At 44.5% G+C, this 26,857-nt stretch overlaps 2 protein-coding genes across 3 annotated transcripts; one reads left to right on the top strand and one right to left on the bottom strand.

The window, feature by feature from the left end:
• The first annotated feature begins 4,323 nt into the window (after positions 1–4,323).
• LOC139534137 (putative violet-sensitive opsin) lies at positions 4,324–6,200 on the top strand. The gene is given in 6 exon segments (XM_071332954.1): positions 4,324–4,663; positions 4,790–4,958; positions 5,288–5,453; positions 5,578–5,726; positions 5,728–5,815; positions 5,981–6,200. Coding segments are annotated over 6 exon segments (1,002 nt in total). The 3' UTR covers positions 6,071–6,200.
• Positions 6,201–6,414: 214 nt separating this feature from the next.
• On the bottom strand, positions 6,415–15,835 carry LOC139534138 (calumenin-A-like). 2 transcript variants are annotated; one of them, XM_071332956.1, is made up of 7 exons: positions 15,705–15,835; positions 14,675–14,896; positions 9,315–9,496; positions 8,936–9,102; positions 8,751–8,811; positions 7,777–7,976; positions 6,415–7,640 (listed from the first exon to the last, which is right to left on the bottom strand). In XM_071332956.1, exons 2-7 carry the CDS (start codon positions 14,893–14,895, stop codon positions 7,536–7,538), a joined length of 936 nt encoding a protein of 311 aa, XP_071189057.1. In that variant the 5' UTR covers position 14,896; positions 15,705–15,835; the 3' UTR covers positions 6,415–7,535. The 2 variants fall into 2 exon arrangements, with proteins under 2 accessions (XP_071189057.1, XP_071189056.1); XM_071332955.1 differs by having other exon boundaries at positions 9,303–9,496; positions 15,705–15,834.
• Between the last annotated feature and the right edge of the window lie 11,022 nt (positions 15,836–26,857).

The raw sequence follows: 26,857 nt of genomic DNA, 5'->3' as shown, positions 1-26,857 counted from the left end.
ACATTTATTTCATAAATCCCTTTTTAAATCAGCAGTTGTCAAAAAAGGGCTTTACAGATATCCAGGCTAAAACCCAAAAGAGCAAGCAATGCCGAGGAAGAAGCACAGTGGCTCGGAAAAACTCCCTAGAAAGCAGGAACCTATAAAGAAACCTAGAGAGGAACCAGACTCCGAGGGGGGGCCAGTCCTCTTCTGGCTGTAGATCCCACTGGTGTCACCAACCCCCACAACTGCTAATCTAAGGGTTTTCAAATGGATGCTTTTCTATTGGCCATGATCTCACAAGAGCAGAGTGGACCGAAGTACAAGGTTCGTTCTATTCAGTTTATTTTGTGGATCACTATTTAGAGAATACTTTTGTCACAAAACACAAAACGCAAAATGCAAAAGTCAAGAGTGTCATTTTAAGCAATTTTACAGCTGTTCCAATTCCTTTTAGGCTGCTATTACATTCTTATCTTGGCAAAATGGAAAGGAAAAGTAAAAGGGAAGAAAATACATGCAAAATACTCAGTTATAGAGAGCCATTGGTGTTAGCATCCTCTGTTTGAAGGCAGCAGCAGACCACCGTCAAACCCAGGTCGTATCATACCCATACGTCTAACCCATACAGCTTGGTTATGATACAACCCTGAGTCTGGGGATGATATTTATCTTGCACCCGTTCTTTCACTCGCTCTCCATCTTTTCTTCACCATGTATCTTGAAGGACTGCAGTGGTCCTTCATCTTCACCTAGTTTGAGGAAAAAATCTTCAAAATAAGGGTCATCACAATGCATGCATTTCGGTTTGCTGTGCAGTACAAACACAGTTTTGTTGTCATTAGTGTCAAACTATATCAAATCCTTTTTAATGCTAAAAGTTATATACACTTTACCAAATATCCAATCTCAGTCAAATAAGCATTGTCGACTGACATTTCTCCTTAAAGCTAAAATCTTAAACTGATCAATATACCTCAAATTAAACAACCGACCCAAATGCTAAGCTGAAATATAGACTGTTAAACAAGCCTACTCACCCATACAAAAATACTGGAAATGAAAAAAGCATACCTTTATTGCTGATGGTAAATTGGGAGAAGCTCTGGTTTTCAAGCAAAAACTAGATCAAAACCCTACTGCCTTAAATTTAACTAGAGTAGCACTGATCTGAAAAGACACGAGAGCCAGACAGAGGAGGACAGAGGAGAAGGACGGAAGAGGAAACGGTTCCTTGGAGAGGTTCCAAGGAAAAGAGGATAGGCTGACTGTGTGCAGGTGTATAAAAAGGAGGACGGGGGGCACGGTGAGGAGGAGTAGGGACATTTACCAATAAACCCAACCCTGATCCTTCCTCAAATTAGTAATTTGACCCCACAATCTGTGGCTAAAGGGATAATCTTGTAGTTTGATCCTTATCCCATGTTACATCCCTGCAGTTTGCAGAGATTGGAAGGATTGGCCAGGTACATCTCAGGTAAATCTTGTTTCCGGATTAAGGCTCATCCCTGTATTGTGGCAGTTTAAGACACCAATGTCAAGCGATCTAGTATACATGGTAGGCAACAGGCTGGATGGCAGAAAGGTTTCACATGTGATGAAGCTCAGGGAAAGGGCCGTTGACAAACAAAACTAAGCATCTTATGTAGCTAACATTAGCTGTACCTGTTAGCCATAACCATGTATGAGTTTAAAAAATAACTCCAACTACTATAGCATACAGTTTATTAAGAAAATCAATAAGATGGGGAAAACTTTTCCATGTTTACATAGTGGGGTGGTGTCATGAGAGTATATTTTCCTATTGGTGTGTCTGCATGAGTTATTGGTAAAAAAACAGTAACTGAAAAAAGTAGCTGAGACACTTTGCAGATCCAATGTCAGCAGCTGCCATCCCTGAGAATTGACAATATATGCAACAGTATCGTGAAGAGGAAAAATAGACAAGACATTCTGAAAATCCATGTCCTGCACAGAGAATAATTCTTTGTTAGTGAGGTATGTTGATCAGAATTCACCTGATTTCAACTCTCAGAAACGTAGACACCCTTTCCAGGGCGAGAGGGAGGGAGGAATGGACGAAGGGGTGGGGTATATTGGGGGCTGATTGTGCTCTAATTGGCTTGCTGCCCGGATAGTCGTAAGCTTTCTGTTTTCACCCAATCAAGGTTATCTATAACTCTAAACCGGTAATCTCTGTCCCACGTCAAAGGTCATCATTGAAATAGTGTAATCCAAGGAGCAGTTTAAAGGTCAAATGCCTTGCTCAAGGGCCAGAGGTTTTGGTAAAGAATTGGGGATTCAAACTGGCAACCCTCAAGTTGCTGGCCCACCTATCTAACCTACCTGCCGTTCATTATATGGCACACATTTTTTGTTCCATTCAAGCTACATCTTGATACCAGTAGGTTAATAATTTAAACCTGAATGTGCACTGTTAAAAATAAGTGCTTTGTAATACCCAAAATAGTGGCAACTGAGCTGCCACCAACTTGAAGGAGACAAAACATCTGCATTGCTTGCTGTTTGGGGTTTTAGGCTGGGTTTCTGGACAGCACTGTGACATCGGCTGATGTAAAAAGGGCTTTATAAATACATTTGATTTGATTGAAAACTTTAACTTTGCTGGATTATTGAAACATATCATCCTAAGATGTTTTGAAACATAACATGGTGTATTGTAACATCACTTAATCAAGAGTAGTGCAACACCTTGCGAGGGACTGAGAGCCCTACCGAAAAAAGTTGAAAGCATAATTGTTGTGTTTTGAGTCCTGTTCAGTGCAGAATTAGATACCTTCTCTTTTGGTGTAATTTCCTCTCTCTAAAGCTTCTAAAAACTATTATGGTGTTTCAATCCTGTCTAGTGCAGAATTAGAGCACTTCATCTGGAGAAGTTTAATGGTTAACATTGTTTCATGCATTTAATCATTTGCCATTTTGGCAGGCATTGTCATGCACAGTGTTCAAATCACCATCAGTAACTGGAGGTTGAACTACATGAATTGAGAATTCTGCACTTGCCTCTTCCATGAACAATTATGAGTTTGGGAATGGGTGCTGTGCTCAATGAACGTCAATTTGTCTGACTGTTTTGATATCCGTTCATCAGGATCCATTACACCTCATGGCACAACAAGCTTAATACTAATATAAAAATGTACTTTTCTTTCTTCAAACATGTATACAACATTGTGTGAAATAATTATGAAGTCTAAAAATGTTGAATTACCCACAATCAGAGTCAAGCAGGAAGATAGAAAATACAAGTTGATTAAAACCACTTCCAACGAGTTCAATCACTAAATGTTGTCTCACTTTGGTTATCCTCATGAAAGATACTTACATTTTGAGCAACACATTAAGTTGTATTTAATCTTACATTTTTTGGTAAAATTAAATTAACAAATCATTTAAACTTGCATAATTAGAATATATATATTTTGGGGGTATTTTCACACTTTATTGAAATGACAGAGGGGATACAGATAGGTGTTGGAGCGGGGGAATTTACGACAGTCTTCGGTGGGGAGAGGGGTGTTTTAGTGTGTTACCGCTAGACCACAGGCTCCGCATGACTTGCATTCATTTTTTATTAAGTATACCTTTTTGTTTGTTGTCAATTTCAATAACCCCAGTGTTTGCAACACTCTCTTAAAAACACCAATATTCAGGTTGAATAACCACTTTAGGTGTTTCAGAGTACTTAATTTATGTTTCAAACACACTCTGTGAACTACAACACTTACATTGGGTTAACATTCAAACACCCTCTAAACACCAGATCTCAGTTTAGGTGCACTACTTTTCATGGTTTCACTAAACAATCATGGTGTTTTGAGACATTCTATTTTTACATTGTGACTTTTATCTTTCACAGTGCTCAGTGTGCTAGAGCTTCCCTGTAGAAAGGTAGACAACAAGAGCAAGGCTCTCTATGTTTGCTTAGAATCTGTAATGAATTAATTCATTGGTTGATGGATTAGCACTTAACAATAATGAATTGTTAAAGTGGAGTTCCCAAACATTGTTGATGTGATTGCCACTGCCCAGTCAGCTTGTTCTTTTTACCCCTGTTCACACCACATCCCCTTCCCCCTCCCCTTAGGTTACGTTCTTGGAAGGTTAATGTCTATCAAAGATTAGTCCCTCAGAGATTAATGGGAATTGGATAAGGCAGTTACCACCTCATAAGAACAGCCTACACAGCTTAGCTTGAATCAGTGATATACATTACAAACTCCAAAAGTATGGCAATGCTTTCTATCTTAACACTGTCAACATCACAGTGCACATCTAAGGGACGGACGGGTAGGGGTACTGAGTCAGAGAGGAGCCAAGATGGGAAAGAACTTCCATCTGTACGAGAACATCTCTAAGGTCAGCCCATTTGAGGGGCCACAGTATCACCTGGCCCCAATATGGGCTTTCTACCTCCAGGCTGCTTTCATGGGCTTTGTGTTCTTTGCTGGAACACCCCTAAACTTTATAATTCTCGTGGTGACAGGGAAGTACAAGAAACTGAGACAACCGCTGAACTACATCCTGGTCAATGTCTCGTTAGCAGGTTTCATCTTTGTGACGTTCTCTGTGAGTCAAGTGTTCGTTTCTAGTGCGAGAGGATACTACTTCCTGGGTTACACCTTGTGTGCAATGGAAGCTTGCATGGGTTCAATAGCAGGTTAACATCATAACAAAAATCAACAACTTTAGCGATTCATTTTACTCTTCTGATTATTTTACATGCAAACTAGTTATTGTGTTCGATATCTCCTAACCTGTTGATAGCTTCTTCTCTCTTACTCAGGGTTGGTGTCAGCTTGGTCTCTGGCTGTCCTTGCCTTTGAGAGATACGTGGTCATCTGCAAACCCTTCGGCACCTTCAAATTTGACAACAACCAGGCTCTGGCGGCTGTTGCCTTCACCTGGGTCATGGGGATCAGATGTGCAACCCCACCATTCTTCGGCTGGAGCAGGTATTCATCCCCAGCCTCTCACAAACACTTTGATCTTGTCTGGATTAATAAATACTCTTTGTATTTGGCTACTATTAGGCTATTTGGTTCATATTGCACACACAGGGGATGGGGAAAATGGTAAATATCCTAAAATGAGTTCAAATGATATGTTTTGCCGTACGTGTAAGGTTCTGAGCAGCAATTCATGTCACTAATTGGCTTCAATGTTTGCGTCGCTCGCTGCTTTTCAAGTTAGATAAGTCACTGATTTATATAGGCATGGAGGAAACCCTGCAGAGAGACAATGTGTGGGGCCTGAGTTACAGTAACTTGGGTTTGTTTTACAGGTATATCCCTGAGGGTCTGGGCTGCTCCTGTGGACCTGACTGGTATACAAACAACGAGGAGTACCACTGTGCCAGCTACACCAAATTCCTTATTGTTACCTGTTTCCTCATGCCCATGTCCATCATCTTTTTCTCCTACTCCCAGCTACTGGGAGCACTACGGGCTGTGAGTACAATGCTTTCTGGGTTAAAAAAACAAAACAAAGTACAGTATAGTATATTTTTGGAACCCAGATGTGACCAGCTTGTCCTGTGTGTGTGTGTGTGTGTGTGTGTGTGTGTGTGTGTAGGTGGCAGCTGCACAGGCTGAGTCAGCTTCCACCCAGAAGGCAGAAAAGGAAGTATCCAGGATGGTGATTGTGATGGTGTGCTCCTTCATTCTGTGTTACGGCCCCTACGCCTTGGCAGGCTTGTACTTCGCCTATACAACAAGCGAGAACAGACTACCGCCTGGTCACCATCCCTGCTTTCTTCTCTAAAAGCTCCTGTGTATACAACCCTCTCATTTACGCCTTCATGAACAAACAGGTGATTCTATAAGCCCCAAATACATAGAAATCGACTGACATAGTGGCACACATACACTCATTGACATAGTCAGAAATGAAGCACATGAATTAAAACGTGAGTCTGAACAAGACACACAACCATATCATGTTCATTCTCTGTCATATAAATCTACGTCTCCCTCAGTTCAATGCCTGCATCATGGAGACTGTGTTTGGAAAGCAGATTGAGGAGACTTCAGTTTCAGCCTCCAAGACTGAGGTCTCCACAGCCTAATCTGTGACTCTAGTCTCAGTCCATCAGATGCCCATCCCCAACAGCCAACAGTCTTGGGGTGGATTCAATAAACCATCTAAGGTTCCCTAACACTTGATTGAAATTGTGAGTTCAGGGGAAATGGGGTTTATTGAATCTACTCCTTAATGAAACACTCATGTTGAATTATTTTAAGATATAAGGTAAATAAAGATTTATATTGTATTACGATGCACTTTTCAAAACAGTGGTGGACAGTGTTTTATTTCAACCACGCTCTCCATTTCCTGGATATCTTAATGAAATCCTTAACACAAACAACCAGACATACAAAAGAAGTGCACTGAGGCTCAAACTTGAACAAATAAGTTTACTCAATTTGTTTTTTTATTGAGAAATGGGCTGTGGAATCCAAAGTACAGCATTTAATCCAAAACATGAATATCCATACATTCTATGTATAAACTCAGAAAATAAACACTTGCCAAGTATGTAAATACTTCAATATAATCTTAATTTAGAGCAAGCGGAATTCAGTAACAACGCTGCAATGCACCAACCTTTCAGTTCAGCATGCCCCATAGGAAGGAAGTACAACCGCTTTTATTTCTAACCAATAGAACAACAGATGCATTCTCACATGTGTGCTGGTTCTCAATAGTCTAAAATGGTTTACTTTTCTTGTTTCACATTGGTCATCCAACATATTTCTTTCACCTATCATTTGTTTCTCGAGCAGTGCAGATGGAGGCAAGGAGAGGAAGCCACTGTAGACTATTGAGAGGCAGTGATTGACAGGAGAAAAGGCTACAGAAGCAGTGATGAACTTGGCAACATTGTAATAACAACCCTAGTCATGATAGACAAATACAGTACATATGAAGAAGAGGGGGTCAAAGTGAGTGTTTATGGAGAAACAGAGCAGGGTGAGGGATGATTTCACTGTAGTGGACTCACGTTCCCATGACCCTCTGATATTTAGTGTCGGTTTCATTGGTTGAGCTCCCAAAAGACTACTCAGAGAAGGCACACACTGTGTAAAAGGATACGTATGAGGCTAACGTTGGGTAGCATCTCTCATCTACTAACTATACTAAGAAATTATGGGCTATCATTACAATCAGTGTCATTCAAAACATGACTGTAAAAAAACACCAAATAATTCCCACATATGAAGGGTTTGGTGGAAGAATTATAAATTATTACAACTCCAAATGGAATATTCAGTGCTTGTGAGTATAGCATCATATTTTAAACCAAGGCAAAAATAATGACCAAACTAAACTACCTATGTATGTAACAGAACAATAAAATGAAGTGTTGGGATGGGTAGTCAGTAAATAAAACACCCACCCAACTATTGGGTGCTATCAACCACAAACTAATTGGAGACAATGTAGTGTATGAATAGGTTTCGTACAAAATACATTTGATAATTTATCAAATCAAGTTTAAAACTGTTTTTATCTAGCTAGGACCAAATAACCTAAAACTCATCATGCCGTACTAGCGCCTCACCAAAGTCAGTTGCTTGACTTCCTACAAACAGGTCGTACTTGTTCAGGATTTCTTCCTTGCTGAGCTTTCCATCCTGAAATCAAAACAAAAAGGATATTTAGTCAATAGAATGCTTAAACAGACACAGCCATTGTGAGTGAAAGAAAGGGAAAGGGGGAGAAAGAGAGAATGAAAACCAATAGACACAAGAGAGAGAGCGATTGTCTCACCTTGTTCAAGTCAGACTCGTAGACGAGGTGTTTGGCCTCGGCCTCTGCATGGTCGTAATCTGAAGGAAGGATCCAGTCCAAAGTCTCCTCCCGATCCATCTTCCCGTCTTTGTTCTTGTCTCGGAACTCTGAGAACTGCTCACGCTCCGTAGCAACCCAGTCTGGCTCCTCCATCTCATCTTCATGGTTGTACATGTCACCTAGGAAATGAGGGGGGTGAAAGTGTGTCTGAGGGTAGAAACATCAATATAGTACATCTATTGAATGGGGACCTCAGAATAAAGTGACTATACACTGAGTATACCAAACATTAGGAACACCTTCTGCAGTGCTTCCCACAGTTGTGTCAAGTTGGCTGGATGTCCTTTGGGTGGTGGACCACTCTTGATACACACGGGAAACTGTTGTGTGGAAAACCCAGCAGCGTTGCAGTTCTTGAAACAAACCGGTGCGCTTGGCACCTACTACCATAACCCGTTCAAAGGCATATAAACCTTTTGTCTTACCCAGTCACCATCAACATGGCACACATACACAATCCATATCTCAGTTTTATCAACGCTTAAAAATCCTTCTTTAACCTGTCTCCTCTGCTTCATCTACACTGATTGAAGTTGATTTAAACAAGTGACATCAATAAGACCTAGTCACTTTACCCTGCCTTCATGTACATATCTACCTCAAGTTCCTTGTACACATTGATCTGGTACTAGTACTCCCTGTATATAGCTCCATTCTTGTGCATTTTATTTTATTCCTCGTGTTACTTTTTTTTCTTTGCATCATTGGGAAAGGTTCGTAAGCAAGCATTTCACTGTAAAGTCTACACCAGTTGTATTCAGTGCATGTGATAAATAAATTAGATTTCATTTGATTTAAGGGATCATAGCTTCACCTGGTCAGTCTATGTCATGGAAAGAGCAGGTGTTAATAATGTTTTGTATACTCAAGAGTATGTCCACTTCAGTCCTTACCTATGTATTCATTCAGGTCAATGAAACCGTCACCATTCTTATCAATGTCCTCCATGGTTTCCTGTGGGGTAAACAAGGAGAAAGAGGAGGATGGTCAGAGAGCCGACCGGTGAACACTGGTCCCGTGTTTCATTTTTTCCAAATACCTTTTAATCTAATGAACACAGCGAATGAAACACACATACCAGCACCACTATGTCCTTCATGTGGTCGTATTCCTCTGGGTGTAGGAAGGCGGTGAACTCCTCTTTGTTGGCGATCTGGTCTCCGTTCTGGTCGGCCATTTTGAAACGCCTCTCGTCCCTAGCCATCATGTGCTGGTAGTTGTAACCATCATCTGGTTCCGGGTCATCTGTGGGGTCAAAGGGAAGTGGCTATGATCTCTAGTTAATCACACGTGACACACCCCAACCTGAATTGATATGGTAAATCAACCAATCAGTGAAACTAATAAAAGGCCCTGCAAATATTGAATCAATCATAACCAACACATTTGTTTTGGACATATTGCATTTCCCGGGCTTATGCATGCTCATGTCATGCCCTTCTTACCCAGATAGGTACCATAAGTTACATTCCTGTATTCCTCCCAAGAGATCATGCCGTCATTGTTGACATCAAAGTCCTTCCATTGGCGGTCCACGTTCTCATAGATGTACTTCTTCTGAGACTTCTTAATCCAAGCTCTCAGCTCCACCTCAGTGACAAAACCATCACTGTCCCCATCAATCTTCTCTACAATCACACTGTATCAGAAAGGGGAAGAGCGAGAAAGAGAGAGACTGTTAAACTAAAAATGTAGTTCAAAAGAGGTCAAACTATATTTACTACAATACCAATGTAATAACAGTCAACACCAAGATCTAGTACAGTCTACGTGAAAGTGATAGCCTGTTCTTTGAATCTGATGATGGGAAAGGGGGAATTCTACCTCCTCTCCATTTACTGGTGATGGGTTCAGATTTCAAAACTTTAAATATTGTTAATCATCAGTTATACTAGAGACATGATGGGTGCCATAGTCTAGGGTTTACACCAGAAGTTAGTGGTTATCTGTAGGAGGAATGTATATGGTGGAAGCAATTAAGCTTGGAATGTAGTGAGTGCAGGGAAGACGATCATATTGGCAGGCACTGATAAGGGTGGAGAGCTGTGGATTAGTGAGGAAGGGAGTCGAGGTCAGGTCCTATTAGGGGAGAAGGAACAGTTTATTGCCCGTATCACTTTTAAGTTCCTGCCTAGAAATAAAGATGTAATGTTTAGAGAGAAGGAGACTCCACCCAAATTGGGGTGGGTATAAACAGTCGTGGCCAAAAGTTGAGAATTAAAATGTATATTTGTGTCACAAACTCTGCTGCCTCAGTTTGTATGATGGCAATTTGCATATACTCCAGAATGTTATGAAGAGTGATCAGAAGAATTGCAAGTAATTGCAAAGTCCCTCTTTGCCATGCAAGTGAACTGAATACCAAAAAAACATGTCCACTGCATTTCAGCCCTGCCACAAAAGGACCAGCTGACATCATGTCAGTGATTCTCTCGTTAACACAGGTGTGAGTGTTGACGAGGACAAGGCTGGAGATCACTTTGTCATGCTGATTGAATTTGAATAACAGACTGGAAGCTTCAAAAGGAGAGATGGTGCTTGGAATCATTGTTCTTCCTCTGTCAACCATGGTTACCTGCAAGGAAACACGTGCCGTCATCATTGCTTTGCACAAAAAGGGCTTCACAGGCAAGGATATTGCTGCCAGTAAGATTGCACCTAAATCAACCATTTATCGGATCATCAAGAACTTCAAGGAGAGCGGTTCAATTGTTGTGAAGAAGGCTTCAGGGCACCCAAGAAAGTCCAGCAAGCACCAGGACCGTCTCCTAAAGTTGATTCAGCTGCGGGATCGGGGCACCACCAGTACAGAGCTTGCTCAGGAATGGCAGCAGGCAGGTGTGAGTGCATCTGGCGAAGACTTTTGGGCGAAGACTTTTGGAGGATGGCCTGGTGTCAAGAAGGGCAGCAAAGAAGCCACTTCTCTCCAGGAAAAACATCAGGGACAGACTGATATTCTGCAAAAGGTACAGGGATTGGACTGCTGAGGACTGGGGTAAAGTCATTTTCTCTGATGAATCCCCTTTCCGATTGTTTGGGGCATCCGGAAAAAAGAAGGAGAAGACCGGAGAAGACAAGGTGAGCACTACCATCAGTCCTGTGTCATGCCAACAGTAAAGCATCCTGAGACCATTCATGTGTGGGGTTGCTTCTCAGCCAAGGGAGTGGGTTCACTCACAATTTTGCCTAAGAACACAACCATGAATAAAGAATGGTACCAACACATCCCCTGAGAGCAACTTCTCCCAACCATCCAGGAACAGTTTTGTGACGAACAATGCCTTTTCTAGCATGATGGAGCACCTTGCCATAAGGCAAAAGTGATAACTAAGTGGCTCGGGGAACAAAACAACGATATTTTGGGTCCATGACCAGGAAACTCCCCACACCTTAATCCCATTGAGAACTTGTGGTCAATCCTCAAGAGGCGGGTGGACAAACAAAACCCAATGGAAATCAAATTTATCAACCCATGGAGGTCTGGATTTGGAGTCACACTCAAAATTAAAGTGGAAAACCACACTACAGGCTGATGTAATGTCCTTAAAACAAGTCAAAATGAGGCTCAGTAGTGTGTGTGGCCTCCACGTGCCTGTATGACCTCCCTACAACGCCTGGGCATGCTCCTGATGAGGTGGCGGATGGTCTCCTGAGGGATCTCCTCCCAGACCTGGACTAAAGTATCCGCCAACTCCTGGACAGTCTGTGGTGGAACGTGGCGTTGGTGGATGGAGCGAGACATGTCCCAGATGTACTCAATTGGATTCAGGTCTGGGGAACGGGCGGGCCAGTCCATAGCATCAATGCCTTCCTCTTGCAGGAACTGCTGACACACTCCAGCCACATGAGGTCTTGCATTAGGAGGAACCCAGGGCCAACCGCACCAGCATATGGTCTCACAAGGGGTCTGAGGATCTCATCTCGGTACCTAATGGCAGTCAGGCTACCTCTGGCGAGCACATGGAGGGCTGTGCGGCCCCCCAAAGAAATGCCACCCCACACCATGACTGACCCACCGCCAAACCGGTCATGCTGGAGGATGTTGCAGGCAGCAGAACGTTCTCCACGGCGTCTCCAGACTCTGTCACGTCTGTCACATGTGCTCAGTGTGAACCTGCTTTCATCTGTGAAGAGCACAGGGCGCCAGTGGCGAATTTGCCAATCTTGGTGTTCTCTGGCAAATGCCAAACGTACTGCACGGTGTTGGGCTGTAAGCACAACCCCCACCTGTGGACGTCGGGCCCTCATACCACCCTCATGGAGTCTGTTTCTGACCGTTTGAGCAGACACATGCACATTTGTGGCCTGCTGGAGGTCATTTTGCAGGGCTCTGGCAGTGCTCCACCTGCTCCTCCTTGCACAAAGGCGGAGGTAGCGGTCCTGCTCCTGGGTTGTTGCCCTCCTACGGCCTCCTCCACGTCTCCTGATGTACTGGCCTGTCTCCTGGTAGCGCCTCCATGCTCTGGACACTACGCTGACAGACACAGCAAACCTTCTTGCCACAGCTCGCATTGATGTGCCATCCTGGATGAGCTGCACTACCTGAGCCACTTGTGTGGGTTGTAGACTCCGTCTCATGCTACCACTAGAGTGAAAGCACCGCCAGCATTCAAAAGTGACCAAAACATCAGCCAGGAAGCATAGGAACTGAGAAGTGGTCTGTGGTCACCACCTGCAGAACCACTCCTTTATTGGGGGTGTCTTGCTAATTGCCTATAATTTCCACCTTTTGTCTATTCCATTTGCACAACAGCATGTGAAATTTATTGTCAATCAGTGTTGCTTCCTAAGTGGACAGTTTGATTTCACAGAAGTGTGATTGACTTGGAGTTACATTGTGTTGTTTAAGTGTTCCCTTTATTTTTTTGAGCAGTGTATTTTATTCAGCTTTGTTCAAAATGTATTCTTCATACTGTAAAAGAATGCCACGGAATTCTAAGCAAATCTTGTCTGCTAAATTAACTAGTGTGGCCCACAGCCATTTGGCATAGCCAGAACAGGACAACTCAGAGTATGCTAGTCTGTTCTTCTAAAATAGACTACATTTTCTTCATATCATGTTTCTTTAGACCTGTCTAAAATAAATAAAAGTATTTATTGTGAAGGTGTAGGCCATTTTACATGGATTTATTAGTATTTTTAAAATATAGATGTTCCAAAGGTCTGCATCAATGGCTTGTAGGCATTGTGTGGAATCCAGGAGATGTTAAATGTGTTTATGTTATCTACTGTGAGACCGACAGTTATTTGCTTGACAATCACTGGCTAACGAAATTTCGTGACCGTCACAGCCCGAGTTCAGACAGGGTACTTTTGGAAAACTTCTGAATGGACATTTAGGCCTATAGAGAGAATCAGCGAACTGACACACGCACACCTCCGTAAAAGCACCCATCAATCAAAACCACCAGTGTACGGTCAGACACAAGAGCAAATATTTATTATTTCACTAAAACATAATTTAAAAAACCTTGGCCTATGTTAGGCCTTCTCTGAGAATTGGATGCAAGATAATTAACAGTATGAAGGGGACAGCTATGCCATAGTATGAATATGAAATTGACCGTCATTAAAATAGAAACAAATACACGCAACATGTCCATAGCCTATTTATCAGCGATATTGATTATCTAGGGGTTGGAAAGATTTTTCAAATACTGTGAGGAACTATTATAATGGACTTTGTTGACGTTCAGTGTGAGGTGAAGAAAATATGACTTAGAATCCCAGCAGGGCACTTTCCTACTTTTGACATTTGCGATAAGCAGGCCAGGTACTTCTATGCGTGTTCAGGAGCATGCGCTCCGTCAACATTAACAGGTCAGAGAAACCAGACACATGCTCATATGGCGCGCGTAAATTATGGTATGAAATAAATCGAAACATGTTTGTCACAAGTGTAGCAGGTTTTGAACTGTGCACACAACGTTTCCACTCAGAGAATGAGAACAGTAAATTACCGTAATTAATACATGCATTTACAGAAATGTATGTAACCAGATTACAGGAATTAATGGTAAATTACCTGTTTTACAAACAGTAGCTTACCACATGGGAATTCCTAAAAGTGCATTGCGGGCCTAGGCTACTACTATACTTTGCGGGGATAGGAGGACAGCAATTTTTGGGGTCTAGTTCAGGGCAGCATATAGGCCAGAACCGGGCCTGATTAGCGTTGATTAGTCTATAATTTAAGAAAAGATTCTGTATCAAATTATACCATGCCTGGTTGGAGAGGCTTGGCAAATTGTCCATTTGACACAACAGAGCATTATAGGCCTCAGAGCCAGAACAACCTTGTCGACTGCTGTTGAATAATTAATGAAGTCAGAAACATCCAAACTTTTTTTTAAAGAAGACCGATTGATTTATTTACTAGCAAGCAATGAAAATGTGCATTGTATAAAAAAAAGTCCAGACATCAAACAATGTTTTAACTGAAGTGCCCTAGCCTACAGCACTTTACATCTCGCTCATCAAGCAATTAGCTGCTCAAGCAAAGGTAAGTTGTAAAGAGGAGATGTAGAAAGTTTAATAGACAAACTATGTTAACAAAACATTTGCAAACACTCCCGCTATTAGGTACAGTTTATCTACATGAAAATATATATTTTTTAAATCCTAAAATGAATGTAGGCCTATTTAAACAGTTTTATTTTCATGACGCTCTTCATCCGTAATCATCAGTTACACAGTTATTCAATTACCATCACAGCCCTACCCTCAACTTGATACTATTGATACACAGCCGACCCGAGGAAAGGTGGCCACATTGGACTATTGAGACGCAACCAGGCAGAGACTTGAGCCTACTCACCCTAGCCTGCGCTTGCTCTCCTCTGGGCTGAGGTCGTCAAAAGACTTGGCCTCCTTTTGTCCTAGGAAGGCCTCGTGGTCGTAGTCAAAGCCCTGAGCATCGTCGTGCTCGCGGCTGCTGAGAGGTGCATCGTGGTGAATGCGTTCCTTTTTCTCTGTGGGTTTACTGGTGGCATAGACCACGCAGAGGGCAAAGCACATGAGCAATGGCCTGATCTCCATCCTATGAGAGAGAGCAAGAGAGATATTAAAGACACCTCTTCCGGAGTGTTAACATCAAAGCCTGTGAATAGCAGGCACAGGCAGCATCTGCATTTGCTGCTCATTAGGGCTGTTCCAAGTCTTACAGAATCTAAACATTTCTAGCTTTGCTTCTTTGGCAGGCTCTTTGACATTAAGGCGTTACAGGACTTGTTTCACATGATCAACTGTTGGTTGTTTATTAAACTGGCTGGCAGCATGTCAGCATAGACTTGTGATAGGACATTTAAAACGGAAGAAAATAGATAGTCCTGTAGACACGACAGATGAGTCAGGCAGGAAAGCCAAAAACATGTCTGCATGGCAGTGCATTCATGATGTGGTATTTGTAACATTGACGTTTTTAAATAGTTTACAGTAATTGAATATAGATCAGGGGAACGCAATAACAAAATTGCTCACTATAACGGTAAAGTGGAAAGAATGTCGCTTTTGGCTGTCTGAACACAAATGAAGGCACAGATTGTAACACTGTGTAAACATATACACCATTCACACACGGACTACACTGTTTATGTAACATTTTCCCTTTCGCTACATTACCAAATGTGGAACAACAAACCAGAAATCAGTTGTTGACAGTAATGTAAGATATTATGAATTCAGTCTCTTCATCATAAGATCGGCTGCTAGCCGCTAGCTCTCGTCAGACTACTGGAATGCGCCTGAATTGCAAATCCTACCATTTAGGGTTAGCTGATCATACAAAGTAACACTATCAACGCATCAATATTCGCTTGTAAGTGAAGTAATATCATTGTATTACATACCTGGCTGATGATTCCAGACACAATATGTACACTATGTCTGTTTCACAAGCCAACAGCTTAATAAACACACCCCAGCATCGGCCCTTTTCCTTCTTAAAGGAGATCCAATGAGATTATAGATATGAGCCTCCACGAGCTTTGATTGGTCCACTTCAGCAAAAAGGCACATTTGGCCGATGATCTCATGTTCCATAATAAAACGTTTATTCATCGCATTCACGTTTAATTGGATTACACGAAAGTTTGTAGTGTTTGAACCAATCGTGTTTTAGAGAATGTATTTACGTTGGGTAAAATCTTCGCTGCTGTCCCTTTGCACGAAACCTCATCCTGGGCACCTGATTGGCTACTTGGCTATTGCCACGTCCCCAAATTTGAGTAATTCTTTCTAGAACTGTCATCATCCACTGAAGTTTACAAGGACATGTGTTTCAGTTGCTGTTGAACATTGGATAAAATAGAAATACATATAAAGTTAAAATGTTCTTCTCGCCAAACTGTATTTCAGTCTCTCAGTCATCTGTCTTGAATGGACCTGACAACTTTAACTTGCTGGCTTCATTCAGTATCTTGTACAAGACCAACATGTATGCTGTTGATTAAGTACTACGTTTATGGGGAGATGGGTATGGTAGAGGGTTAATTAATTAACAGCATAATACATTTTGTTTAACATTTCAGTTTGAACCTTTGTGAGATTAGATGTCGTCCTACCATGAATTGCTAAGAATGATAAAGTATGTACAGCAGTAGATATATTAGAGTGAGCTATGTCAAGAATCAGCATATTAACACATTTGCGGTGTGTATAAACAGTGTAACAAACATGCAACGTCCAGTAGTAGAAATAATAGAATAAGCTGTCGAGAATACAGTATTTAAAAACACAGCAAAAAAGAAAAGAAAAAGTCCGGAATATAAGTATATATGTATGTGAATGGTATGTACACTGAGTATACCAAACATTAGAAACACCTTCATAATATTGAGTTTTTATGACTGTTTTGGATGTTATTTTGGCGTTAATACGCATCACATATCATTTGGCAAACAGTCCACAAAAAAATCTTTGAGTTAATAAAGCCACATACAAACATGGTCTCTTTTTGCTTCCTTGAGCAAGGTAGCTCCAAAATGCAGTTGTTTTTTCAGCCTAGCTCTGTGCTTTCTGTGGTGGTGGGGCAGCAAGTGGAAAATACAGTGCATAGGGGTTGGTAATGTTCTCTAGTTGCGCTATGATTGCCTCAGTGTTATGTCACTCATGGGTACACTACAACACCGCAAAGTCTACGGGGAGAGCTCGAATATTCAAGCCCCTTGGGTGCTACCATAGAGTTACATTAGAAGTGCCCATCCAAGCAGGCTCAAGGTCATTGGCCACAGATAAAATGAGTCAAATCACATGATTCTGGAGTAGAAAGAAACACACATCTGTTTAGGCGAGGTACTGGTTAGCGGAGTAGAACACTTGAAAAAGAAAAGGAGAGCCGCACACTCTAGGAGCTCAGATGCAATAATTGAATAACTGTCACGACTCCCGCCGAAGTTGGCTCCCCTGCCTGTTCGGGCGGTGCTCGGCGGTCGTCGTCACCGGCCTACTAGCCGCCACCGATCCCTTTTTCCTTTTCTGTTAGTTTAGTTTTATTAGTTGCACCTGTTCCTATTTGTGTTTTCTTGATTTTCTAGCCTATTTAAGCTTGTTAGGCCCACTCTAGTTTGTGCGAGATTATTTTGTGTTCACGTTTAGTGTTGGCTGTGGTTTTGTGCTCCGGACCGTTTTTACCCTGTGTTTTGGGTTGGTCAGTGTTTTCCACCCTGTGTTTGGGCATGACCGTTTGTGCCGGAATAAAAGTGCCTATTTTTCTTGAACCCTCTGCTCTCTGCACCTGACTCCTACCTTCCACTCCTATTCATCCGTGACAGAATCCCGCACCTTAATACTATGGAGTCAGCAGGAGCAGTCGCACCTCCTCTCCCATCGATGGAGGAGAGGGTCCTCCATCACACCAACATTCTTCACCGGATTGGGTCGGCTATGGATCAGATGATGGAGAGGATGGACCGATGGGAGAGGAGTGGCCTTCCCACCTCTCCTTCAGCACCCCTTCCACCAGCACCAACTAACCCTGCTTCAGCGTCCGGCTCCGGTGCCCTGCGTCTGGCGCTCCCCAGGGAGTACGATGGGACGGCGGCTGGGTGTCAGGGATTTCTCCTACAACTGGAGTTGTACCTAGCTACCGTTCGTCCAACTCCCTCAGGGGAGGAGAGCGTGAGCGTCCTCGTCTCCTGTCTGACGGGGCGAGCCCTGGAGTGGGCCAACGCAGTGTGGAATGGCCTAGACTCGGCGAGGGATCACTACCCCGAGTTCACCGGTGAACGGCTGTTCCACCTGCGTCAGGAGACGAGGAGCGCGCATGACTTTGCACTGGAGTTCCGGACATTGGCCGCAGGGGCGGGGTGGAACGACAGGGCTTTGATGGAGCCTCAGGGAGGACGTCCGCAGGGAGCTAGCGTGTCGGGACACCACCATCTCCCTGGATGAACTGATTGACATGTCCATTTGTCTGGACAACCTGCTGGCTGCCCGCGGGCGTCCAGAACGGGCCCTGTCGATTCCACCTCCAGGCCCTCCTACTCCCATCCCCATGGAGTTAGGGGGGGCTGCATTGAGGGGGACCGGAGGAGGAGTTTCCTCCTGCACCAGTTGTGGTCGGCGGGGACACACTGCCGATCGGTGCTGGAGGAGCTCGTCTGGGAGTAGGGAAGGCAGGCGGAGCACTACTCGTTCACCCCAGTCAGCACCAGACTCACCCAGAGCTTCCTGTCGGCCATATGTTTTTGCTAACTTCTTTACCTGGGTTTTCTTCCTATCTACAGCATAAGGCGCTAGTCGATTCAGGCGCAGCTGGGAACTTTATGGATCGTGGGCTCGCGCTAAGGCTAGGGATTCCCCTGGTGTCGTTAGACCAACCTTTCCCGTGCACGCCTTAGATAGCCGACCATTAGGGTCAGGGCTGGTCAGGGAGGCCACGGTTCCACTGGATATGGTAATGCAGGGGCATCATAAGGAGCGGATTAGTCTCTTCCTTATCGAGTCACCTGCGTTTCCAGTGGTGCTGGGAATTCCCTGGCTAGCTCATCACAATCCGGTGATTTCATGGAGACAGGGGGCTCTTCGAGGGTGGTCAGAGGAGTGTTCAGGCAGGTGTATAGGAGTTTCCGTAGGTGCGACTACGGTGGAGAGTCCAGACCAGGTTTCCACTGTGCGCATTCCCTCTGAATATGCCGATTTGGCTATCGCCTTCTGTAAGAAGAAGGCGACCCAATTACCACCCCATCGACGAGGGGACTGCGTGATAAACCTCCTGGAGAACGCTGCACTTCCTAGGAGTAACGTGTACCCGTTGTCCCAGGAGGAGACAGTGGCTATGGAAACATACATCACTGAATCTCTGGGACAGGGGTACATTCGGTCCTCCACGTCACCCGTCTCATCGAGCTTCTTTTTTGTGAAGAAGAAGGAGGGAGGTCTGCGTGCATTGATTATAGAGGTCTAAATTCAATCACAGTGGGGTTTAGTTACCCACTACCTCTCATCGCCTTGGCGGTGGAATCATTTCATGGGGCGCGTTTCTTCACAAAGCTGGACCTTAGGAGTGCGTATAACCTGGTGCGTATCCGGGGGGGAGATGAGTAGAAGACCGCATTTAGTACTACATCTGGCCATTATGAGTACCTCGTCATGCCATATGGGTTGAAGAATGCTCCAGCCGTTTTCCAATCTTTCGTAGATGAGATTCTCCGAGACCTGCACGGGCAGGGAGTGATAGTGTACATCGATGACATACTGATCTATTCTGCCACACGCGCCGCGCACGTGTCTCTGGTGCGTAAGGTACTCGGGCGACTGCTGGAGCATGACCTGTACGTCAAGGCTGAGAAATGTGTGTTCTCCAAACAAGCCGTTTCCTTCCTGGGTTATCGCATTTCCACCTCTGGGGTGGTGATGGAGTTTGACCGCGTTACAGCCGTGCGTAATTGGCCGACTCCGACCACGGTAAAAGAGGTGCAGCGGTTTTTAGGGTTTGCCAATTACTACCGGAGGTTTATCCGGAGTTTTGGTCAGGTGGCTGGTCCCATTACCTCACTGCTGAAGGGAGGACCGGCACGCTTGCGCTGGTCTGCAGAGGCGGGCAGAGCTTTCAGTCGTCTGAAGGAGCTGTTCACCAATGTGCCCGTGTTGGCGCATCCGGACCCCTCTAGCGTTCATAGTGGAGGTGGACGAGTCCGAGGCTGGGGTAGGGGCTGTGCTGTCACAGCGCTCGTGCGCGCCACCAAAGCTCCGCCCTTGCGCTTTTTTTTGAAGGAGCTCGGTCCGGCGGAACGAAACTATGACGTGGGGGGTCGGGAGTTGTTAGCTGTAGTCAAGGCTCTGAAGGTGTGGAGACATTGGCTTGAGGGGGCTAAGCACCCTTTCCTCATCTGGACTGACCATCGTAATCTCGAGTACATCCCGGCAGCGAGGAGACTGAATCCGCGTCAGGCTAGATGGGCCATGTTCTTTACCCGGTTCCGTTTCACCATCTCATACCGGCCAGGCTCCCAAAACACGAAGGCCGACGCGCTGTCCCGCCTATATGATACCGAGGAGCGGTCCATCGAGCCGACCCCCATCTTTCCACCTTCATGTCTCATGGCACCGGTGGTATGGGAGGTGGACGCGGAGATCGAGAGGGCATCACGGTTGGAGCCTGCACACCCTCAGTGTCCAGCAGGGGCTCGGTACGTGCCGCGGGGTGTCCATGATAGGTTAATTCGTTGGGCCCATATTCTACCCTCCTCGGGTCATCCTGGCATCGAGAGGACAGTGCGGAGTCTTAGGGGGAGGTACTGGTGGCCCACGTTGGCGAAGGACGTGAGGTTTTATGTCTCCTCCTGCACGGTGTGCGCTCAGAGCAAGGCTCCCCGACACCTGCCTAGAGGGAAGTTACAGCCCCGCCCCGTTCCGCAACGGCCGTGGTCACACTTGTCGGTGGACTTCCTCACCGACCTTCCCCCGTCCCAGGGAAGTACTACGATCCTGGTCGTTGTGGATCGGTTTTCTAAGTCCTGCCGTCTCATCCCATTGCCCGGTCTCCCTACGGCCCTGCAGACTGCAGAGGCTCTGTTTACCCATGTCTTCCGGCACTACGGGGTGCCTGAGGACATCGTTTCTGATCGGGGTCCCCAGTTCACGTCCAGAGTTTGGAGGGCGTTTATGGAGAGGCTGGGGGTCTCGGTCAGCCTGACCTCGAGTTTCCACCCCGAGAGTAATGGGCAGGTGGAGCGAGTAAACCAGGATGTGGATAGGTTTCTGCGGTCGTATTGCCGGGACCGGCCTGGTGAGTGGGGGAGGTATGTTCCATGGGCAGAGCTCGCTCAGAACTCCCTTCGCCACTCCTCGACTAACATGTCTCCCTTCCAGTGTGTGTTGGGCCACCAGCCGGTCCTGGCCCCATGGCATCAGAGCCAGACCGAAGCTCCTGCGGTGGAGGAATGGGTGCAGCGCTCAAGGGACACCTGGAGAGCCGTCCAGGAATCGTTGAGACTGGCTGGTGGACGACAGAAGAGCGCTGACCAGCACCGCAGTGAGGCCCCCGTGTTCGCACCGGGGGACCGGCTCTGGCTCTCGACCCGAAACCTGGCTCTCGACCTGAAACCTGCCCCTCGGCCTACCCTGCCGGAAGCTGGGGCCGCAGTGTGTGGGGCCATTTAAAGTCCTGAGGAAGATAAACGAGGTGTGTTATAGGTTACAACTTCCTACTTATTATCGTATTAACCCCTCGTTCCATGTGTCTCTCCTCAGGCCGGTGGTGGCTGGTCCCCTGCAAGAGGGTGAGGTGCCTGAGGTCCCTCCACCCCCTCTGGACATCGGGGGTCCCCGGCGTACACAGTACGTGCCATTCTGGACTCGAGACGCCGGGTGGAGGGCCTACAGTACCTCGTGGACATGGAGGGGTACGGTCCGGAGGAGAGGTGCCTGGTACCGGTGGGGTACATTTTGGACCCTTCACTTCTGAGGGACTTCCACCGCCTCCACCCGGATCGCCCGGCACCTCGCCCCCTGGGTCGCCCTCGAGACCAGTGTTCTTTTTTTGAGAAAGTATTTTTCTCAAATAAATTATTATTGATTAAAATCACACAATTTAGCTTTGTCCCTCAGTCTACACTCAACCCAGTCATACCAACCAAACTCAGCCCCCAAAAATTATCAGTCCACCCTTATGTGCAGCAGAAAGACAAAAGCAGTGTCGAGCACATCAAAATGCTGACCCAGAAAAAAGGGAACAATACCTTGAGAAAAAACATTAGAGATGGAAAAGAAATGTTGAGGCAGGAGAAAAATAAAAAGATCAGTGATTTAAGTGAGAGAGACCAGCGTCAGAAGTGTAAACAGTGGAGAACAGCGTAGAAAAGAAGCAAGGAGAGTAAAAGAGCACTGAGGAACTGGTACTTTTTTAAGTCAAGCCATGGAAAAGGGGCTCCTGATGGTGTGGGAGGAATGTTGAAGAGAACGAAGGACAGGTTGGTAGCTAAGGGCTGTGATCTCAGTGATGCACAGGAGCTTTACTAAGCCCCCTGTGAGATAAACACGTCAGTGAAGCTGTTCTTTGTGAAGAGTGCCGATGTTGAACGTGCAATGGAGATGATGCCAAGCCCGATAAAAGCGGTGCCCTCCACCATGACAATACACCAGGTCATCAGCCCTGCTCCTGGTGAGCTGACGTCTCATGATGTCAGCTGCATTTGTTCAACAAAGAAAGACCTAAACTGTACATGCTTTAACACACATCACTTCAGTTTCAGGCAGAAGGTCCCGGCTGCTCCAGAACAGCCAGCCAATGAGGAAAATCCACAACCTGTGTACCAAATCCAGTGGGGAAATGCAGGTCTTCTTGGGCAGTGGTGTGTAGTGGAATATGATGATGACCTTTATCCAGGCATCATCCTCGACACGGATGAAATGAGTGTACAAGTGAAATGTATGCATTGTGTAGGACCAAACAGATTTTTCTGGCCTTCTCGAGACGACATCCACTGGTATCAGTTTGATGAAGTCCTTGAGATGATTCCACCCCCACAGAGTGTGACATCCTGCCACGTAGAGGTTGAGAGAGATGTGTGGGCCAGACTCTCAGGAAGAAAACCATGAATGAATGAATATGGTGCTCCTGAGAAGAAGGATGCTGACACTAGTGCTGTAGTTACAGCTGTTCTAGCATTCTAAATGCCCTTGGAAAATGTTCCTACAGTTTGATGACACGTTGAACTTTTCTGATGAAACCTGTTGAATGTTATTAATTACCCTAATGCCTGATGTGTTTTTATAGGTTTGATATTTACTGCAGTTTGGTTAATAAAACCCAGATTATTCTAAATATCTCTAATGTCCTTATTACATGGTTGCATACAATGAAATGCAATGTTTTGGGGTAAATCTTGGAGGGATTTTGATAGTAAAGTAAACTAGTTTATATTGAAACCAATGTGTCTCTTCAACCCCGTTACAGTATTAAACCCTGTCACCCTAGTCTCAACCCTGTCACAAGACAATATTTGTTAAATAAAATGGAAAAGATGAATAAATATGAATTTAATGTTTTCTGAGCTCAGTCTGAAATGTTAAAGACAATCCCAAGATTAGATTTATGTTAAAATTCTGAAATGATGAGACCACTGACACGTCAATTTCAGGGTTTAATACAGCAAAATTCTGAGATTTTACATAAATGTTATATTTATAATAATTGAATTGGTTTGGGGGACACATGAGCATTAGGTAAATGTTGATTTTATAACAAATATATTTTATAATCATATTCAGATAACTTCCATATTGTCTGTGATGGGGTTGAAGATAAATGGTGTCCATATCAGACAAAAATTGACAATATGCCTGAGGTGGGAAAATATGTTTTCTTGAAGGTTTAATATGTACTTCATGTTGTGGGGTGTTCAGAAAATGCATTTATTCTAGTAAAAAAATTATTTATATATTTTTAAATATTACCGCAGCCCAAGAATGAGCCATATATCCAGAGAATTACAGATTTTTATGATAAAGTTTTCTTGTGTGTTTTGCTTGTTTTAGTGTTGGTCAGGACGTGAGCTGGGTGGGCATTCTATGTTGTGTGTCTAGTTTGTCTGTTTCTATGTTTGGCCTAATATGGTTCTCAATCAGAGGCAGGTGTTTTGTGTTGTCTCTGATTGGGAATCATATATAGGTGGCTTGTTTTGTGTTGGGGTTTGTGGGTGGTTGTTTCCTGTCTTTGTGTTTTCTCTGCACCAGATAGGGCTGTATTGGTTTGCCACATTTTGTTATTTTGTATTGTTGTAAGTGTTCACGTTATTTGTAATTAAACATGTTGAGCACTGGCTACGCTGCTACACCTTCTCTTCTCTTGAAGAGGAGGAAGGCTGCCGTTACACTGGAGTCCAATCAATCAGACGGGATTGGAGATGTTGGTTTGAGCTGCCCTGCCCTATAAAAAACAACATTTGAGTTTGCTATTCACAAGAAGCATTGCCTGATGTGAACCATGCGTCGAACAGTCCATGGTAAGACAAATTGTCTATAAATGGAGAAAGTTCCCCACTGTTGCTACTCTCCCTAGGAGTGGCAGTCCTGAAAAGATGACTGCAAGAGCACAGTGCAGAATGCTCAATGAGGTTAAGAAGAATCCTAGTGTCAGCTAAAGACTTCCAAAAATCATTGGAACATGCTAACATCTCTGTTGACGAGTCTATGGTACATAAAACATGAAACAAGAATGGTGTTCATGGGAGGAGACCACGGAAGAAGCCACTGCTGTCCAAAAAAAACATTGCTGCACGTCTGAAGTTCACAAAAGAGTACCTGGATGTTCCACAGCGCTTCTGGCAAAATATTCTGTGGACAGATTAAACTAAAGTTGAGTTGTTTGGAAGGAACACACAACACGATGTGTGGTGAGAAAAAAGGCACAGCACACCAACATCAGAATCTCATCCCAACTGTAAAGTATGGTGGAGGGAGCCTCATGGTTTGGGGCTGCTTTGCTGACTCAGGGCCTGGACAGCTTGCTATCATCGACAGAAAAATTAAAGTTTATCAAGACATTTTGCAGGAGAATGTAAGGCTATCTGTCCGCCAATTGACGCGCAACAGAAGTTGGGTGATGCAACAGGACAACAACCCAAAACACAGAAGTAAATCAACAACAGAATGGCTTCAACAGAAGAAAATACACCTTCTGGAGTGGCCCAGTCAGAGTCCTGACCTCAACCTGATTTAAAATGCTGTGGCATGACCTCGAGAGCGGATCAAATCAAAGTTTATTTGTCACGTGCGCCGAATACAACCTTACAGTGAAATTCTTACTTACTGTAAGAACTAACCAATAGTGCAAAAAAGGTATTAGGTGAATAATAGGTAAGTAAAGAAATAAAACCACAGTAAAAAGACAGTGAAAAATAACAGTAGCGAGGCTATATACAGTCGTGGCCAAAAGTTTTGACAATGACACAAATATTAATTTCCACAAAGTCTGCTGCCTCAGTTTGTATGATGGCAATTTCCATATACTCCAGAATGTTATGAAAAGTGATCAGATGAATTGCAATTAATTGCAAAGTCCCTCTTTGCCATGCAAATGAACTGAACCCCCCCCAAAACATTTCCACTGCATTTCAGCCCTGCCACAAAAGGACCAGCTGACATCATGTCAGTGATTCTCTCGTTAACACAGGTGTGAGTGTTGATGAGGACAAGGATGGAGATCACTCTGTCAAGCTGATTGAGTTCGAATAACAGACTGGAAGCTTCAAAAGGAGGGTGGTGCTTGGAATCATTGTTCTTCCTCTGTCAACATGGTTACCTGCAAGGAAACACGTGCCTTTATCATTGCTTTGCACAAAAAGGGCTTCACAGGCAAGGATATTGCTGCCAGTAAGATTGCACCTAAATCAACCATTTATCGGATCGTCAAGAACTTCAAGGAGAGCGGTTCAATTGTTGTGAAGAAGGCTTCAGGGCGACCAAGAAAGTCCAGAAAGCGCCAGGAACGTCTCCTAAAGTTGATTCAGCTGCGGGATCGGGGCACCACCAGTACAGAGCTTGCTCAAGAATGACAGCAGGCAGGTGTGAGTGCATCTGCACGCACAGTGAGGCGAAGACTTTTGGAGGATGGCCTGGTGTCAAGAAGGGCAGCAAAGAAGCCACTTCTCTCCAGGAAAAACATCAAGTTTGGTGACGAACAATGCCTTTTCCAGCATGATGGAGCACCTTGCCATAAGGCAAAAGTGATAACTAAGTGGCTCGGGGAACAAAACATCGATATTTTGGGTCCATGGCCAGGAAACTCCCCAGACCTTATCCCATTGAGAACTTGTGGTCAATCCTCAAGAGGTGGGTGGACAAACAAAAACCCACAAATTCTGACAAACTCCAAGCATTGATTATGCAAGAATGGGCTGCCATCAGTCAGGATGTGGCCCAGAAGTTAATTGACAGCATGCCAGTGCGGATTGCGGAGGTCTTGAAAAAGAAGGGTCAACACGGCAAATATTGACTCTTTGCATCAACTTCATGTAATTGTCAATAAAAGCCTTTTACACTTATGAAATGCTTGTAATTATACTTCAGTATTCCATAGTAACATCTGACAAAAATATCTAGACACTGAAGCAGCAAACTTTGTGGAAATTAATATTTGTGTCACTCTCAAAACTTTTGGCCACGACTGTACAGTAGCGAGGCTATAAAAGTAGCGAGGCTACATGCCGACACCGTCAGGCTGATTGAGGTAGTATGTACATGTAGATATGGTTAAAGTGACTATGCATATATGATGATCAGAGAGTAGCAGTAGCAGTAAAAGAGGGGTTGGCGGGTGGTGGGTGGCGGGACACAATGCAGATAGCCCGGTTAGCCAATGTGCGGCATCACTGGTTGGTCGGCCCAATTGAGGTAGTATGTACATGAATGTATAGTTAAAGTGACTATGCATATATGATAAACAGAGAGTTGCAACAGCGTAAAAGAGCGGTTGGGGGGAGGGGGGGCACACAATACAAATAGTCCAGGTAGCCATTTGATTACCTGTTCAGGAGTCTTATGGCTTGGGGGTAAAAAC

Source organism: Salvelinus alpinus, chromosome 11, assembly GCF_045679555.1.
Source record: "Salvelinus alpinus chromosome 11, SLU_Salpinus.1, whole genome shotgun sequence".
NCBI lineage: Eukaryota > Metazoa > Chordata > Actinopteri > Salmoniformes > Salmonidae > Salvelinus > Salvelinus alpinus.
This window is presented reverse-complemented; position numbering and strand designations above follow the sequence as displayed.